The sequence below is a fragment of the Eriocheir sinensis genome, chromosome 24, assembly GCF_024679095.1.
Source record: "Eriocheir sinensis breed Jianghai 21 chromosome 24, ASM2467909v1, whole genome shotgun sequence".
Lineage (NCBI taxonomy): Eukaryota > Metazoa > Arthropoda > Malacostraca > Decapoda > Varunidae > Eriocheir > Eriocheir sinensis.
Genome location: NC_066532.1, coordinates 2,011,998 through 2,029,565, shown reverse-complemented (window position 1 = coordinate 2,029,565; position 17,568 = coordinate 2,011,998). Strand labels below are relative to the sequence as shown.

At 38.7% G+C, this 17,568-nt stretch overlaps 1 protein-coding gene across 6 annotated transcripts in view; it reads left to right on the top strand.

Moving 5' to 3' along the window:
• LOC127002720 (nucleoporin p58/p45-like) overlaps positions 1-9,546 on the top strand; it is a 36,069-nt gene extending 26,523 nt beyond the window's left edge. For 3 of the 6 annotated variants that reach the window (XR_007756465.1, XR_007756468.1, XR_007756467.1), the window contains exons 13-14: positions 3,255-3,315; positions 8,236-9,546. Coding sequence is in view for 2 of the 6 variants with exons in the window: in XM_050868800.1 (XP_050724757.1) it covers positions 8,236-8,282 (47 nt within the window). In the remaining 4 variants the exon portion in view is untranslated. Of the gene's footprint in view, positions 1-2; positions 159-3,254; positions 3,316-8,235 lie in introns of those variants that run through there. The other 3 variants (XR_007756466.1, XM_050868800.1, XM_050868801.1) reach the window with 2 other exon arrangements.
• The last annotated feature ends 8,022 nt before the right edge of the window (positions 9,547-17,568 follow it).

The following is a 17,568-nucleotide window of genomic DNA, read 5'->3' as shown; positions in this document are numbered from 1 at the left end:
AGGCGTCTTTCAGCCTGTCTGACACACTTGGCTTTTCTGAGGCGCTGGTGTTCCCTGTCCTGTACACGGCGGCGCAGCTTGAGGAAGTCTGGCTCTCATAACTCCTGTAGTGCCGTGGTGGTGGTGGGCCTGCTAGTGCCTCATTAGTGCTCCTTCCTTCCCTCCTTCCCTCACTAGTGAAGGGACATTGGTGCTTCTGTAGGCTGGGTCTGGCTAATGCTGCTAGTGTCTCTTTTCTCTTAATTAGTGCTGAGGGGTGACCGCAGGTGCTGTGTGGCTGGGTGAGAGCACCACAGCCTGATGGCCTGGCAGTGGTGCAGGGCTCACCACACTTGACTCATGGCTTTAATTTGTCCTGTGTCTCCTGTTAGAGGAACAGGCAAGGGGAGGCTACTATAGAGAGTTGTAGTACTTTTTTCCATTCCAAAGAAAATGGAGAAATGTATTGCTTAATGTTTTACAAATATTTTAAAAGCTTACAACAAGAATATACACTGCCATCCACACCTCTGGAGAAGACAACTTTTCATACACAAGGATACACACTTCAGAGGTGTCATCTCTTAGTCAAACCATTTCAAAAAGTCTGTTTGGGCATTCGATCTTGCAGGTCCTTTCCTCCACTCTTCTCTGGCACACAGTCCCAACACCTGTCCCTTCCTCTCATTTGTTAGCTATAGGTAACATATGAGAGGGAAAAACAGGTGTTGTGACTGTGTGGCAGAGCAGAGGGGAGGAAAGGACCTGTGAGATCGAACACCCAAACGGATTACTTGAAATGGTTCAACTATAGTACAGTGGTGTGGGTGGGGAGGCAAGGCGGCTGCTGCGTGAGAGTGAGTGTCTGCCCACCTCCCGCCATCCTGGGCCTGGAAAATGGGATGGTGAACAGGCTCCGGCACTGTGCCACATACACCAGTGCTTGTGGTCACCCCTCGTGTCTGTGGGACTTTGATAACCGGCTTTTAACATGTTCTTTTCTTCCCTCGCCACCATGACAGCAGATGAGAGATAGCATTGTGGGAAATTTTGCAGACCTATGCTTATGATTATTTCTTGTTTCTCATTTTTCTTTTACAAATAGAACAGAATAGAATTGGTGACGTGTGCATTTTGTGGTGAGGTCAGGAGATGGTTGGTGATGGTTTGGGATTTTTAACAACCTTTAAAAAAACAAATTGAGGTCTTACTTTACTTGGTTTTGTTTTACTTCCGTGTTCTGTTGCTGCTGCTCCTGTGATCTCTTTTTATTTGTTTACTTTTTTCTTGACTTGCTTTCCTATCTTGTTCTTTTGTTTTTCCCTCTCTGTCTCTTCTCATGTCTCTCCTATGTCCTTCGTTTATCATTCTTGACTCTCCTCTACTTCCTCTCCTTCTCATTTTCTTCTTTTCTTCTTCCTTCTCTCTTTCTTTTCCTGTGTTTCTTCCTCTCTTCCTCACCCTCCTCTCACATCTCTCCTATGTCCCTCATTTATCATTTTTGACTCTCCTCTACTTCCTCTCCTCATTGTCTTCTATTCTTCCATCTCTTTATGTTCCTGTGTTTCCTCCTCACTTCCTCACCCTCCTCTCACATCTCTCCTATGTCCCTCATTTATCATTTTTGACTCTCCTCTACTTCCTCTCCTCATTTTCTTCTATTCTTCCATCTCTTTATGTTCCTGTGTTTCCTCCTCACTCTCCCGCCCCAAAGACTGTCTCCACTAGTTTAGGACAAAGGCAAATTCACAGGACCCTAACTTAAACCTGCACAGTAACAAAGATAAAATGTATATTAATAAAACGATAAACATTTACGCCCATACAACATGCTGGGCCAAGTGTACGTTTATTGGTGACCTGTGACCCATGTCTGTATCTGTGTCCATATTTGTCCCATGTCTTACCTTGGCGCCAAATATTTTTTCACGGTCAGCGTCTAAACTTTTGAGGCATGGCAATAGTAAAGTGAAGGTCAGGCGAGGTTATGGGCATATGCTAAAGCTGAGTGTGACCTTGGTGCTAATTTCCGTCACACTGGCCCTTGAACTTTGAGACACTGGGTCGTATTTTAACCCGGTAGCAGCGACGGGCCAAATTTGCGGCTTTACCGTGTAGCAGCGACGGGCCAAATTTGTGCCATGATATAAACCCCCCAAAATAGATGATACATAATCTGATCACAAATGCTTTGATATATATTATGAAATGGTTTGTGTGAGGGGTGATTTTTTCTCATTTTTCTCGCTTAGAGGGACCATTAAGAAGCATGATCCCCGCTGCTACCGGGTTAAGATTCAAGCGTCTTTGCCCTGTCTTGCGGAAACAGTCGGAAGGAACCTGTGATTTGGGCCTGTCTGCTGTCTCTCTCCTTGCACTTGCCTGTCTCTCTTTACTCTTCTCTGTGCCCAGCTGTCTCTTCTCCCTCTATCCAGCTGTCTCTCTCTTCCTCTCTCCATACACTTCTCTCTCTCTTCCTCTCTCCACCCCAGCTGTCTCTTCTCCCTCCATCCTCCCGTCTCTCTCTTCCTCTCTTCACAATTCTCTCTCTCCTCTCCTCTGTGCCCAGCTGTTTCCTCTCTCCATCAATCAGTCTCTCTCTTCCTCTCTCCACACACTTCTCTCTCTCCTTCTCGCTCTATCCAGCTGTTTCTTCCACTATTAGCCTCTCTCTCCATTTTTACCGTCCTGTCTCCTGCATCCCTCTCTCCTTCCTCTCTCTCTCTCTCTCTCTCAATGTCTCAGTTATCTCTCTCCCTCTCTTCTCTCCTTCCATTCCTCTCTCTGTCCCAACTGTCTCACTCTTCTTCCTCTCCTCCTGCCTTCCTTTCCCCTTCACCTCCCTTCCTCTCCTCTCCCTCTCTCTCTGTCTGTCTTAACTATCTCTCGCTCTCTTCTCTCCTCCCTACTGTCCCCTATATCCTTCCCTTCTCTCTCTTCTTCCTCTCCTCATGCCTACCTTTCCCCTTCACCTCCCTTCCTCTCCTCTCCCTCTCTCTCTCTCTGTCTTAACTATCTCTCCCTCTCTTCTCTCCTCCCTACTGTCCCCTATATCCTTCCCTTCCTCTCTTTCTCTGTCCCAACTGTCTCACTCTTTCTCTTCCTCTTCTTCCTGCCTACCTTTCATCTCCCTTCCCCCCTTCTCTTCTTGTTCTCCCCTCTTTCCTCCCTCCCTCCCTTCCATCACCCCCCCCCACCTCCTTCCTCCCTCCCTCCCTCCTCTCCCCGCCACTAACACGTCCCCAGCCTTGACCTCCAGTGCGTGTCATTTGCAGGGTCGTGAGTCGCGGGTCTCGGGACATGGACAGGAGTGTGCGCTTGAGGCATGAGCGGAAAGTGAGTGCGCGTCTGCTTGTGCTTGTGGGGGCTTGTGGGGGTCGGGGTTCGGGGGGGTTCGGGGCTGTTTCAAGAGTATGCTGTTGTATTGTTTTGCTTTTTCTTCTCTTGTTGTTGTTTTAATCCTTGGCTTCATTCATTCTTGGCAGGGTTGTTTTTATTGTTTTTTTCTTCTGCTTTTAGTTATTTATTTTTTTTTTTCCCTCCGACTCATTTTTTCTGTTTTTCCTCAGACTCATTTTTTCTCACTTTTATTCTTGACTTTTTTTTTTTTTTTCCATTCACAATTATTTTATTCATTTGTCTTTTGTTAGATTATGTTACAAGTTGTTTTTATTTCCGTTCCGTATTTTCTTTCCTCTGCTCTTTTTTCTTGAGGGGGGGGGGGGAGGAGGAGGGAGGGGGGAGCTTATGGTCATGACTTTGGACCTTCATGAATCTATTTACATTTATTATTATTATTATTATTATTACTATTTTTTTATGATCACTACTGCTACTATTGCTGCTGTTGTATATCACTATTACATCATCATTATTATTATTATTACTATTATTACTATTATTATTATTATTATTATTATTATTATTATTGCTAACATTCTTGCCCTTCTGTCAAGTTGTCCTTTCATTCCTTGGCTTCCGCTGCTTCAAGTGTCAGATTAGCCTGCCAGATATAACACGCTATACTTCTTTATATATGTGTGTGTGTGTGTTGTGTGTGTGTGTGTGTGTGTGTGTGTTGTGTGTGTGTGTGTGTGTATGCTTTGACAGAGGTTTGGTTCAGTCTTAAATGTGAAATTATATGCACTTCATTATTATTATTATTATTATTATTATTATTATTATTATTTTTATTGTATGTTTATTTTTCATTCCTCTTGGTCACTTAACTGATTTTTTTTGTGATTTTTATATATCTATTACATATTTTTATCTATCATTAAGGCTATGTTGATTTATTTACATTTATTTATATGCCCTGTTTATTTATTATGTTTTGTATCATTAGTTCATGGTATCTGTCATCTTAAGTGCAGTATTATTATTATTATCATTATTATCATTATTTAGTAGCAGTAATAGTGGTAATAGGAAATGTAGCACTTGTTATGTATTTATCATCATTATCTATATCAGTTTTCCTTATATTTGCACTTAAGTTTACTGGCACACCACTTTATGTTACAATGACTATATGTTCGCTTTTCACCTGGTGGCGTCAACATGATTCTTGCAGTCACTTGTGAGGCGTGAGAGAGAAAGTGTGTTAGTTAATGCAACCTTCCTCTTGCAGGGTAGACAGAAGATTTTTGTAGGTACGCTCAGAAACACACAACGTCACCTTCCTAAACAGACTGACTTGATCATTTTTTTCCAATTCGGGAAACTAAAAAAATAATGATAGTTTTCTGAGTTTTTATGTTATAGGCTGAATAGTTTATGCAGATTTTGGAACATTCACACCCTACTCACAACTACTACTACTACTACTACTACTACTACTACTTCTACATTTTTTTTTTTAGCATTTCTTCTACTGCTACTTCTATTACATCTCCATATCTTAGTTCTTTTACCACTACTACTACTACTACTACTACTACTACTACTACTTCTACTGCTACTGCTACCACCACCACTACTACTACTATTACTACTACTATTTCTACATCTTCATATTTTATCATTTTTCTACAATTAAGCCACTCTCTCTCTCTCTCTCTCTCTCTCTCTCTCTCTCTCTCTCTCTCTCTCTCTCTCTCTCTCTCTCTCTCTCTCTCTCTCTCTCTCTCTCTCTCTCTCTCTCTCTCTCTCTCTCTCTCTCTCTCTCTCTCTCAACAAAACACCCTAAACCTCATATTAGTCCAAATTTTTAAGGCAAGAAATTATTACCTAAAAAGAATTGTAGTTGTCTGAATTACGATGTGTAGGAAATTATAAAGAAATTGATGAAGATTTAGTAATTGAGGTTCCAAATTTTCAAACGAGAAATTATGCGGACTAGAAAAATAAGTTGTTTGAATCGTACGTAAAAAAAAATGTATAGAGAAAAATAGATAAAGGAATGATTGATGGTATAAATTCCTTTGTCTTTTAAATTCTCAGGTTCAGAAGATTATGAAGAGAGTGATATATGATGATTAATGATGCAAAGTTAGGATTAGCTCATTGCCACTCTCTAGGTAATTCATTCTTTCCCAGACATTTTTTTACTTTTTTTTTTTACGTTTTTACATCTCTTTCATTTTTGGATTTGCCTTACCTTACCTTACCTTACCTTACCTTACCTTACCTTACCTTACCTTACCTTACCTCACCTTACCTTACCTTACCTTATGTTACCTTACCTTATCTCACCTTACCGTAATTTACCTTACCTTACCTTATCTTACCTCACTTTACCTTACCTTACCTTACCTTACCTCACTTCACCTTACCTCACCTTACCTTACCTTACTTTACCTTACCTTACCTCACCTCACCTTACCCTACTTCACCTTACCTTACCTTACTTTACCTTACCTCACCTTTCCTTACCTTACCTCACCTTACCTTACCTTACCTTACCTTACCTTACCTTATGTTACACCTTACCTCACCTCACCTTATCTTACTTCACCTTACCTTACCTTACTTTACCTTACCTCACCTTTCCTTACCTTACCTTACCTCACCTTACCTTACCTTACCTTATGTTACCTTACCTTATCTCACCTTACCTTACCTTACCTTATCTTACCTCACTTTACCTTACCTTACCTTGCCTCACCTCACCTCACCTCACCTTACCTTACCTTACCTTACCTTACCTCACCTCACCTTATCTTACTTCACCTTACCTTACCTTACTTTACCTTACCTTACCTTACCTTACCTCACCTTACCTTACTTCACCTTACCTTACCTTACCTCACCTTACCTCACTTTACCTCACCTTACCTTACCTTACCTCACCTCACCTTACCTTACCTTACTTCACCTTACCTTACCTTACCTTACTTTACCTTACCTCACCTTACCTTACCTTACCTTACCTTACCTCACCTTACCATACCTTACATTACCTTAGCTTACCTTACCTTACCTTTCATTACCTTACCTTACCTTACCATACCTTACCTTACCTCAACTTACCTTTCCTTACCTTATCATACCTTACCTTACCATACAACTTTAATTTCCATGGTTATTTATATTTATGTATTTATTTATATTCACTGATTTATATATTCATTTATTTTTGTTTTATTTTTTCTTTCCCTTTCTCAAACAATAAATAGAATAATTGTATTTCCTTTTATGATAAATTTCCATACCTTATCTTACCTTACCTTACCTTACCTCACCTCACCTCATCTTACCTTACTTTACCTTACCTTACCTTACCTCACTTTACCTTTCTTTACCTTACCTTACCTTACCTTACAATACCTTACCTTATGTTACCTTACCTTACCTCACCTCATCTTACCTTACTTTACCTTACCTTACCTTACAATACCTTACCTTATGTTACCTTACCTTACTTTACCTTACCTTACCTCACTTTACCTTACCTTACCTTAGCTCACTTTACCTTACCTTACCTTACTTTACCTTACCTTACCTTACCTTACCTTTCAATACCTTACCTTTATCTTACCTTATCTTTCCTCTTCTTTTACATACATATTTACATTTACATTTTACCTGTCCTCATTTTATTTTGTTTTTTCTTTCCTTTTATACACATTTTTACATCACTATTTACCTTACATTTACTTTTACCTTACCTTACCTTACACACAATTTTACTTTCATATGTTACCCTTATTTTATCTTTCCCTCTTTCAGAATCACAAAGAAAAATATATATACTTTTACATACATATTTACATTTACATTTTTACACACAACTTTCATGTTCGTGTTGTCCCTCATTTTTATTTTGTTTTTTCTTTCCCTTTCTGAACCAAAAAGTAGAAAAAATTATACACATTATTTTTACATTCGTATTTACATTTACATTTGCGTTTTTATATTTACACTTTTACACACAACTTTTACTTTCATATCATCCCTTATTTTTATTTTTTTCTTTCCCTTTCTGAACAAAAAAGTAGAAAAAGTTATACACATTATTTTTACATTCGTATTTACATTTACAATTGCATTTTTATATTTACACTTTTACACACAACTTTTACTTTCATATCATCCCTTATTTTTATTTTTTTATTTCCCTTTCTGAACCAAAAAGTAGAAAAAGTTATACACATTATTTTTACATTCGTATTTACATTTACAATTGCATTTTTATATATACATTTTTACACATAACTTTTATTTTCGTATCATCCCTTATTTTTTTTTTTTTTTTTCCCTTTCTGAACCAAAAAGTAGAAAAAAAATTACACACATTATTTTTACATACACATTTACATTTACATTTTTATATTTACATTTTTATACAACTTTTAATTTCGTATCATCCCTTATTTTGTTTTTTCTTTCCCTTTCTGAACCAAAAAGTAGAAAAAATTATACAGATTATTTGACATACATATTTACATTTACAATTGCATTTTTATATATACATTTTTACGCACAATTTTATTTTTGTATCATCCCTTATTTTTCTTTTTTCTTGCCCTTTCTGAACCAAAAAGTAGAAAAAATTACACACATTATTTTTACATACATATTTACATTTACATTTTTACAAAGCTAGTATTTTTTGTACTGTCCCTTATTTTTATCTTTCTTTCTCTATCTTTTTCTAAATCAAAAAGTTGAAAAAAATATCCACATTATTTTATATACATATTTACCGTACATTTACATTTGCATTTTTACTATTACTTATTTACATTTTTGCACACAACTTTTATTTCCATATCGTCATTTACTTTTATTTTGTTTTTTCCTCCCCTTCAGGATCCGAGGAGGAGGACGGGGACGGCAGGAGGAAGAGGCGGCTTTAGCGGGGGAGTCCGAGGCGCCCCGCTGTTGTTACCTGTAGCATAGTTAACGAGCCTGCCTGCCACGTCCACCTGGATAATTGTTTACTTTGTCTCACCTCACCTTACCTTACCTTACTTTACCTTACCTTACCTTACCTTACCTTACCTCACCTTACCTGACCTTAGCTTACCTTACCTGACCTTAGTTTACCTTATCTAACAATACAATACCTTACCTTATGTTACCTTATCTCACCTTACCTTACCTTACCTCACCTTACTTTACCTTACCTAACCTCACTGTACCTTACCTTACCTTACTTTACCTTAGCTTACTTTACCTTACCTAACCTTACTATACCTTACCTCACCTTACCTTACCTTACCATACCTTACCTCACCTTTCTATTATTATTTTTTCATTATTATTACTATTATTATTGTTAGAATTATTATGCATTTGATTACCTACTCAAATTTCTCTCATAAGATCCAGATGACCCCTTTTTTTTCCCTTTTTCTTTCTTACTTCTATTATTTTTTACATTTTTTTTCACTTTTTTGCAGCATTTAATTTCGAGCTAACCAGGTGAGCATGTGGCAGATGTGTCTATATTTTTGTGAAGGCGACATTTTGCTAAACCTTCAATAATTCTCTCGTGTGATATTTTTGTTAAACCGCCGGTGATTCTTACAGCCTGTTTTTATGAGCGCATTGAGGTGAGGAGAAAGATTGTAAGCTGAAAAGGCGTCTAAAGATTGCAAGCTGTTACCCGTGGAAAGATTGTAAGATGAGGCATATGGAGATTGTAAGATGCGATGTGTGAAGATTGTAAACTGTAACCCATGTCAAGATTGTAAGATGAGGGAAGAGAAGATTGTAAGCTGAAAAGGCGTCTAAAGATTGCAAGCTTAAACCGATGGAAAGATTGTAAGATGAGGCATATGGAGATTGTAAGATGCGATGTGTGAAGATTGTAAGCTGTAACCCATGTCAAGATTGTAAGATGAGGGAAGAGAAGATTGTAAGCTGAAAAGGCGTCTAAAGATTGTAAGCTGTTACCCATGGAAAGATTGTAAGATGAGGCATATGGAGATTGTAAGATGTGATGTGTGAAGATTGTAAGCTGTAAGCCATGTCAAGATTGTAAGATGAGGGATGAGAAGATTGTAAGCTGAAAAGGCGTCTAAAGATTGTAAGCTGTAACCCGTGGAAAGATTGTAAGATGCGATGTGTCAAGATTGTCAGCTGAATAAAAGTTATACCCGTGTGGTTTTATATTAAGATTGGAATTGTTTTTCAGCCATTCTTAAACTTCCCTCTTTCCATTGCTAGTAGTCCATAGGTGTCTAGGTTTCAATTAAGTCAACTTCTTTATTCTATTGAGATGGTTTGGGCGCGTGGTGAGAATGAATGAGAAAGAATTTGTGCCGAGTTTTGTAGCTTTTAATTTTGAGCTAACCAGGTGTCAAAAGAAGAACTGAAAAGGATATTAAAAACGGAAAAAAACAAAGGAAAAAAGAATAAAAGGAAAAAATGAACAATGTATGAGGGAAGGACTGAGGGAGGCGGTAAAGTGGATCAATAGGGTGAGAGAGTTGGGAGTAGCAGGATTGAGTGTGCAGAGAGGGAGTGCCAGAACAGGGATAGATGCCGCGGTCACCCCCTGGAGGGAACTTACCGTAAAGAAGCAGGGCGTCGAGAATATATAGAGAGAGAAAGGAAGACGAACTAAAGGAATTCCGACATAAAAGTTTGATAGAAAAAGATAAGAAATAAATTTAAAAGGGAAAAAGAGGAGAAAAGATGAAGGGAAAGAGGGAAGGAATGAAGAAAGGAAAGATAGGTTGATAGGTCTCTAGTCTTGAAACATTACATACAAAAAATAGTAACAATGACAATAGGCCTGTTGTGAAGATGAACCAAGGGAAGAATACTTAGACTTCTTTAGTAAGGATAGACTAAGGTATATTCTCAATTGCATTCGACACTCAACAATTTCCAAAGCCCATAAAGGAGATTAGTGGAGTTCTCGTGAGTGTTTCTTTACGTTCATGGTGCAGAAGCCTTGTCAAACTATCACTCGGCTCATAACACTACCCATGGGAATACTAACAAAGCCTCTACGAATGCCTTGTCAAATTTGTGTATGTGTAAGCCTTGTCAAACTATCACCAGGCTCTTAAAACTACCCATGGAAATTCTAACAGAGCCTCTACGAATGCCTTGTCAAATGAGGGTGTGTGTAAGCCTTGTCAAACTATCACCAGGCTCTTAAAACTACCCATGGGAATACTAACAGAGCCTCTACGAATGCCTTGTCAAATGAGGGTGTGTGATATGGGCTTAAGACTTCTATATACCAAGAAAGAATGAAGAACAGAAGAAAAAGGAACAGCAGAAAAATGGAAAAGAAAACAAGAAAAAATAAAGCAACAAGAAAAAAAAGGAACAAAAAAGGATTATTAGACTTAGAAAGGAATCAAAGTTGTGTTATATTTGTGGATTATTGTTACTTACGCCTCTCTCTCTCTCTCTCTCTCTCTCTCTCTCTCTCTCTCTCTCTCTCTCTCTCTCTCTCTCTCTCTCTCTCTCTCTCCTATTATCTCCCTGACGTCCTGCCTCCTATAAATAGCCTTCACACTCGGTCCCTCAAGGCGAACCAGGTCAGTCAGGACAGGAGGCTTATTAATAGACGTGTCAGAAAAACGTTTAGGAGCCCATGAATATAACGTTCCGAGGAAGACAGTTTGAGCGGTATGGATAGGAAGGAGTTTAAGAGGGAAGGAGAGAGGGATAAGGAAAAAAGAATAGTTTGAGCTCAATGGATAGGAAAGGAGATGAAGAGGAAGGGAAGGAATAGAAAGAGAGAGAAAGAGGGAATGAAAAACGTTTGATCGAAAGGAGTTTTAAGAGAGAAGAAAAAGAAAGAAAGGAAGAGGGAGAGAGAGGACAAGAAAAATGGAATGAAGTAGTTTGATCAGTATGGATAGGAAAGGAAAAAAAAAGAAAGAGAGAGGAGAAAGATAAAATGAAGAAAAAACTTGATCAATATGGATAGGAGATCGAGATTGAGGGAAAGGAAAAAAAAAAGAGAGAGAAGGAGGAGGAAGCAGAGAGAGAGAGAAAGAAAGAGAAATAAGGATTGATTGATTGATTGATAGTTTATTGTTGCAAGTAAAACAACAAAGGAGAAGAGAGGAATGAATGTAAAAAAGTTTGATCGGTAATTCTTAGGGTCACTTGTTAAGCCTGTGGTACGGTACGGTTCTGAATTTTGCAAAATTTTCCGTACTTATGTCATACCGTACCGTACATTAGGAGAAATATCGCACCGTAACTCCCGTACTTTTTATCAAAATTTCAACCGTACCGTACCGTATTCCGTACCGTACCGTACCGTAATGCCAGCCTCTGATCAGTGGTAGGGACCCGAAACTTCTCGGGTTTGACTTGTAATACGGTCCATACTAGTTTGATGAATAACAATAAGAAAAAAAATTAAAAGGGAAAAAGAGGAGAAAAGATGAAGGGAAAGAAGGAAGGAATGGAGAAAAGAAAGATAGGAAGGAGAGAGAGAAAGATAACCTTAAGAATTCCGACATAACAGTTTGATAGAAAAAGATAAAAAATAAATTTAAAAGGGAAGAAAAGGAGAATATTAAGGAAATGAAGGAAGGAATGAAGAAAAGAAAGATAGGAGAGAGAGAGAGAGAGAGAGAGAGAGAGAGAGAGAGAGAGAGAGAGAGAGAGAGAGATAAACTAAATGATTCCGACAATAATTTGAAAAGAAAAGATAAGAAAGAAATTTAAGAGAAAAAACGAAGAGGAAAGAATAAGGAATAGAAAAAAGGAAGATAGGAGGGAGAGAGAGAAAGATGAACTAAAGAATTCTGACATAAAAGTTTGATAGAAAAAGATAAGAAAAAAAAAATAAAAGGGAGAAAAAGAAGAAGGGGAAGAAGGAAGGACTAGCGAGATGGAAAGTCGGAGGCAGATCGAGAAAGACAGACCAAATATCTCCGGCTATAAATACTTTGATAAATAAAGATGAATAAGAAATATAAAAGGAAAAAAAAAGAAAGGATCGATAAAGAAAGGTGCATAGAGAGATGGGAAACTAGGAGAAATAGAGAAAGGACAAAGGGAAACGTGTCAGAAAAAACGTTTAGGAGCTCATGAATAAAACGTTCCGAGGAAGATCGTTTGTGCGGTATGGATAGGAAGGAGTTTGAGAGGGAAGAGAGAGAGGGAGAAAGGAGGAAATAATAATAGATTGAGCTTTATAAATAGGAAAGGAGATGAAGGGGGAAGGAAAATGAGAGAAGGGAAGGAATAGAAAGAGAGGGGAAGAGAAAGGGAATGAGAAAAGTTTGATCGAAAGAAGTTTAAGAAAGAAGAAAAAAGAGAGAATGGAAGAAGTAGAGAGGAAGAAAGAGGCGGAAAAAAATGAAGAAATAGTTTGATCAATATGGATAAGAAAGGAGATTTGAGGAAACGAAATAAAGAGAGAATAGAAAGATGGAATGAAGGAATAGATTGACTAGGATAGGAAAGGGGTTTGAGAAGAATAAAGATCAAAGAAGAGAAGAGCTAGGCTAGGCTAATGCATGCCTCTCTCTCCTCGAAGTCGGCAGTAACTTAATTTTAATGGACGTCGCTCAAATGTGGCAAATTGCATCAGAGGAGGAGGAGGAGGAGGAGAAGTGGAGCAAGGAGAGGAGGAGAAGATACAAAAGGAGGAATATAAGAGAACGAGAATGAAGGAGAGGAGGAGGAAAGACTGCAAGGAAGAGGAGGAACGAGAAGAGGATTAAGAGGAGGAGGAGGAAGAACTGGAGCTAGAAGAGGAGAGGGAAGAGGAGAAGATACAAAAGGAGGAATATAAGAGGACGAGAATGAAGGAGAGGAGGAGGAAAGACTGCAAGGAAGAGGAGGAACGAGAAGAAGAGGATTAAGAGGAGGAGGAGGAGGAAGAAGAAAGGTTAAGAGCAAGGAAGAGAAACTGAAGAAGGATTAACAGGAGCAAGGAAGAGGAGGAACAAGAACAAGAGGAATAAGAAAAGGAGGAGGAGAAGGAAGAAGAGAAGGATGAAGGAGCGAGAATGCGAGGAGGAAAAAAAAAGAGGATGATAAAGAACTAGAAGAAGGAAGAAGACGAGCAAATAAAAGAAGATAGAAGAGATGGAAAAAAAATGAAGGAAAGAATCAGAAAAAAGAAGTTTGAAGAAGAGAGGAAGGAAAAAGAGGAGACAGAGGAAGATAAATAAATGGAGAAAGGAGAAAAACGAAGAGCAAGAATAGGTAAAGAAAAAGAACAGAAAATAGGGAAGAGAAGATTGGAGATAGTTGAGAAAGATGATGATGAAGAAAAAGAGAGAACGGGGAAAAAGATGAAAGTAAAGAAAAGAAAAGGAAGAAGGAAAAGATGAATGATTAAAGAAAACGAAAAGGAAATTAGGAAGAGGCGAAAGATGATAAGGAAAACAGGAAAACAGAAAAAGAAGAACAAGTACTGAAAAGGATTGAGAGATAGAGAGAAGAGTTACACAGAAGAAGAAGAAGAGGAGGAGGAGGAAAGAGGAGAAGGAGGAGGAGGGAAGTTGATGAAGCGTAAAGATACCACATGAAGATGATACAGAAGAAGAAGAAGAAGAAGATGCAATGTTTCTATTTTCTCCACCACGCTGTTGCTCTCTCTCTCTCTCTCTCTCTCTCTCTCTCTCTCTCTCTCGTCTAACAGCTGACCTCAGTGTGCCATCAGCAGTGAGAGGGGGCGGTTGTGTGCGCGGCGGTCGTGGATATTTTGACATTCTCTCACAGAAAACTTTACCTGTTGCGGTTTCAAAGGCGAATTACCTGCTCTTGGGGACTTCTAATTAAGGGCAGGTGAGTTATAACAATGCTTCTACTTATACTACTAATACTTGTACTAATACTAATACTTATACTACTACTACTACTGATAATAATAATGTTAATACTAATGATTTCGTTTTTTTTTTTGGTGTTTTGAAAGTTTTTGTTTTGTTAAGGAAGGTAAAAAATGATATTGCCGAGTTGTCTTCAGTAGAGAGAGAGAGAGAGAGAGAGAGAGAGAGAGAGAGAGAGAGAGAGAGAGAGAGAGAGAATTATTAATGGTCTGAGAAAGAATGCACGTAAGGTAGCCTGTACACACACACACACACACACACACACACACACTCTTATCTTGTCTCGTCTTAATTCCTCCTTTTATTATTTTGCTTCCCTCTTCCTTTCTTCTTCCTTTCCTTTCCTTCCATTTCTCTCATTACGTTCCTCTTTCTCTCTTTCTCTAACACACACACACACACACACACGCACACACACCTATCCATGTATGTATAAGAAAGAAGGAAAGGAAGGAAGGAAGGAAGGAAAGAATGAGAAGAAGGAGAGAAAACAGGATAAAAACGATACATAGCAGGAAGGTTAGAGGAAAAAAAAGTGATAAATCTGAAGAAGGAAGGAAAAAAACAACAAAATGGAGATGGATAAAAAAAAACGAGAGAAAAAAAACATGAAAGAGAAGAGTTAGAAAAAATATCCACTGTTCGTGTGTGTGTGTGTGTGTGTGTGTGTGTGTTAGATGAATGTAATGGGAGAAGGATAAGGAAGAGGAAAGGAAGAAGAGGGAAGGAGAGGAAGAAGCAGGAAGGAAGAAGGAAGGAAGGAAAATAATGCTAAAATGAGGAATAGGTGTGTGTGTGTGTGTGTGTGTGTGTGTTAGAGGAATGTATAATGGGGGAAGGATAACGAAGAATAAGGAAGAGGAAAGGAAGAAGAGGGAAGGAGAAGAAGCAGGAAGGAAGAAGGAAGGAAGGAAAATAATGATAAAATGAGGAATAATCGTGTGTGTGTGTGTGTGTGTGTGTGTTAGAGGAATGTATAATTGGGGAATGATTAAGATGAATAAGGAAAAGGAAAGGAAGAAGAAGAAGGAAGGAGAGGAAGAAGCAGGAAGGAAGAAGGAAGGAAGGAAAATAATGATAAAATGAGGAATAGTTTTTTTTTTTGTGTGTGTGTGTGTGTGTGTGTGTGTTAGAGGAATGTATAATGGGAGAAGGATAACGAAGAATAAGGAATAGGAAAGGAAGAAGGAATGAAGTAGAGGAAGAAGCAGGAAGGAAGAAGGAAGGAAGGAAAATAATGCTAAAATGAGGAATAGTTGTGTGTGTGTGTGTGTGTGTGTGTGTGTGTGTGTGTGTGTGTTAGAGGAATGTATAATGGGAGAAGGATAACGAAGAATAAGGAAGAGGAAAGGAAGAAGAAGAAGGAAGGAGAGGAAGAAGCAGGAAGGAAGAAGGAAGGAAGGAAAATAATGATAAAATGAGGAATAATCGTGTGTGTGTGTGTGTGTGTGTGTGTGTGTGTGTGTTAGAGGAATGTATAATGGGAGAAGAATAACGAAGAATAAGGAAAAGGAAAGGAAGAAGAAGAAAGAAGGAGAGGAAGAAGCAGGAAGGAAGAAGGAAGGAAGGAAAATAATGATAAAATGAGGAATAGGTGTGTGTGTGTGTGTGTGTGTGTGTGTGTGTGTGTGTGTGTGTGTAAGAGGAATGTATAATGGGAGAAGGATAACGAAGAATAAGGAAGAGGAAAGGAAGAAGGAAGGAAGGAGAGGAAGAAGCAGGAAGGAAGAAAGAAGGAAGGAAAATAATGATAAAATGAGGAATAGTTTTGTGTGCGTGTGTGTGTGTGTGTGTGTGTGTTAGAGGAATGTATAATGGGGGAAGGATAACGAAGAATAAGGAAGAGGAAAGGAAGAATGAAGGAAGGAGAAGAAGAAGCAGGAAGGAAGAAGGAAGGAAGGAAAATAATGATAAAATGAGGAATAGTCGTGTGTGTGTGTGTGTGTGTGTGTGTGTGTGTGTGTGTGTGTTAGAGGAATGTATAATGGGAGAAGGATAACGAAGAATAAGGAAGATGAAAGGAAGAAGGAAGGAGAGGAAGAGGGAAGGAAGGAAAATAATGATAAAAAGAGGAATTGGTGTGTGTGTGTGTGTGTGTGTGTGTGTGTGTGTGTGTGTGTGTCAACAGCCACAAAGAATTATTGACCTCATTGAAAACTAGGACATGTCTTCTGTTACTCGGTAGGACACACACACACACACGCACACGGGGGCAGACCCCTTTTTTTTTTTTTACTATTTTTTCTTCATTTCCTCTTTCATCTTTCTTTTGTTTTGTTTTTCTTTCCTTTTATGCATGTATGTATCTATCTACATGTCTATCTATCTGTCTATTTATCTATCTATCTATCTATCTATTTGTCTGTCTGGGTAAAGATTCGTATTAGGTCCGTGCCAGTATCTCATAATCTACCTTACGAAACATCACTATCTCTTCATATATCTTTTCTACAAACCTTCAACAGTCATGGAAACGCTTTGAAACTCCAATTCAAGGACTTTTTTTTTACTCTTGAAAATAGGGGATAATGTTTACGAAAGCGCATCGCCTCCTCTGGTGCTGGCCGCGACGACGCTGCAGCCGCAAAATAGCTCGCAGAGGGCTTAGGGTCGGGGAGCATATTTAACTACTCCAACCGAACTTTACGACCTACTGACGGGAGAGCTGCGCCCCCCTCGACCCCCCCTAGACCCCCCCCTCATGTATATGTGACTTATTTCAGCGAGGAGGTATTTCTCGCAACACCGGCCGCGGCCAGCACCAGAGGAGGCGACGCGCTTTCGTAAACATTATCCCCAATTTTCAAGAGTAAAAAAAAAGTCCTTGAATTGGATTTTCAAAGCGTTTCCATGACTGTTGAAGGTTTGTAGAAAAGATATATGAAGAGATACTGATGTTTCATAAAGTAGGTTATGAGATACTGGCACGGACCTAAAACGAATCTTAACCGTCTGTCTGTCTATCTTTCAACAGATTGGACTAGGCTAAGTTAGATTTGGAAGCTAGGATACGTTGGGCTTAGCTAGATTAAAAAAAACAACGTTAGCTTATATATATCAGTAAGTTAGGCTAGGCTAGCTTAAATTTCAACAGGTTAGGCTAGGCTTGGTTAGAATTTCAACAGGTTAGGCTAGGCTTGGTTAGAATTTCAACAGGTTAGGCTAGGGTTGGTTAGAATTTCAACAGGTTAGGCTAGGCTTGGTTAGAATTTCAACAGGTTAGGCTAGGCTTGGATAAAATTTCAACAGGTTAGGCTAGGCTTGGATAAAATTTCAACAGGTTAGGCTAGGCTTGGATAAAATTTCAACAGGTTAGGCTAGGCTTGGATAAAATTTCAACAGGTTAGGCTAGGCTTGGATAAAATTTCAACAG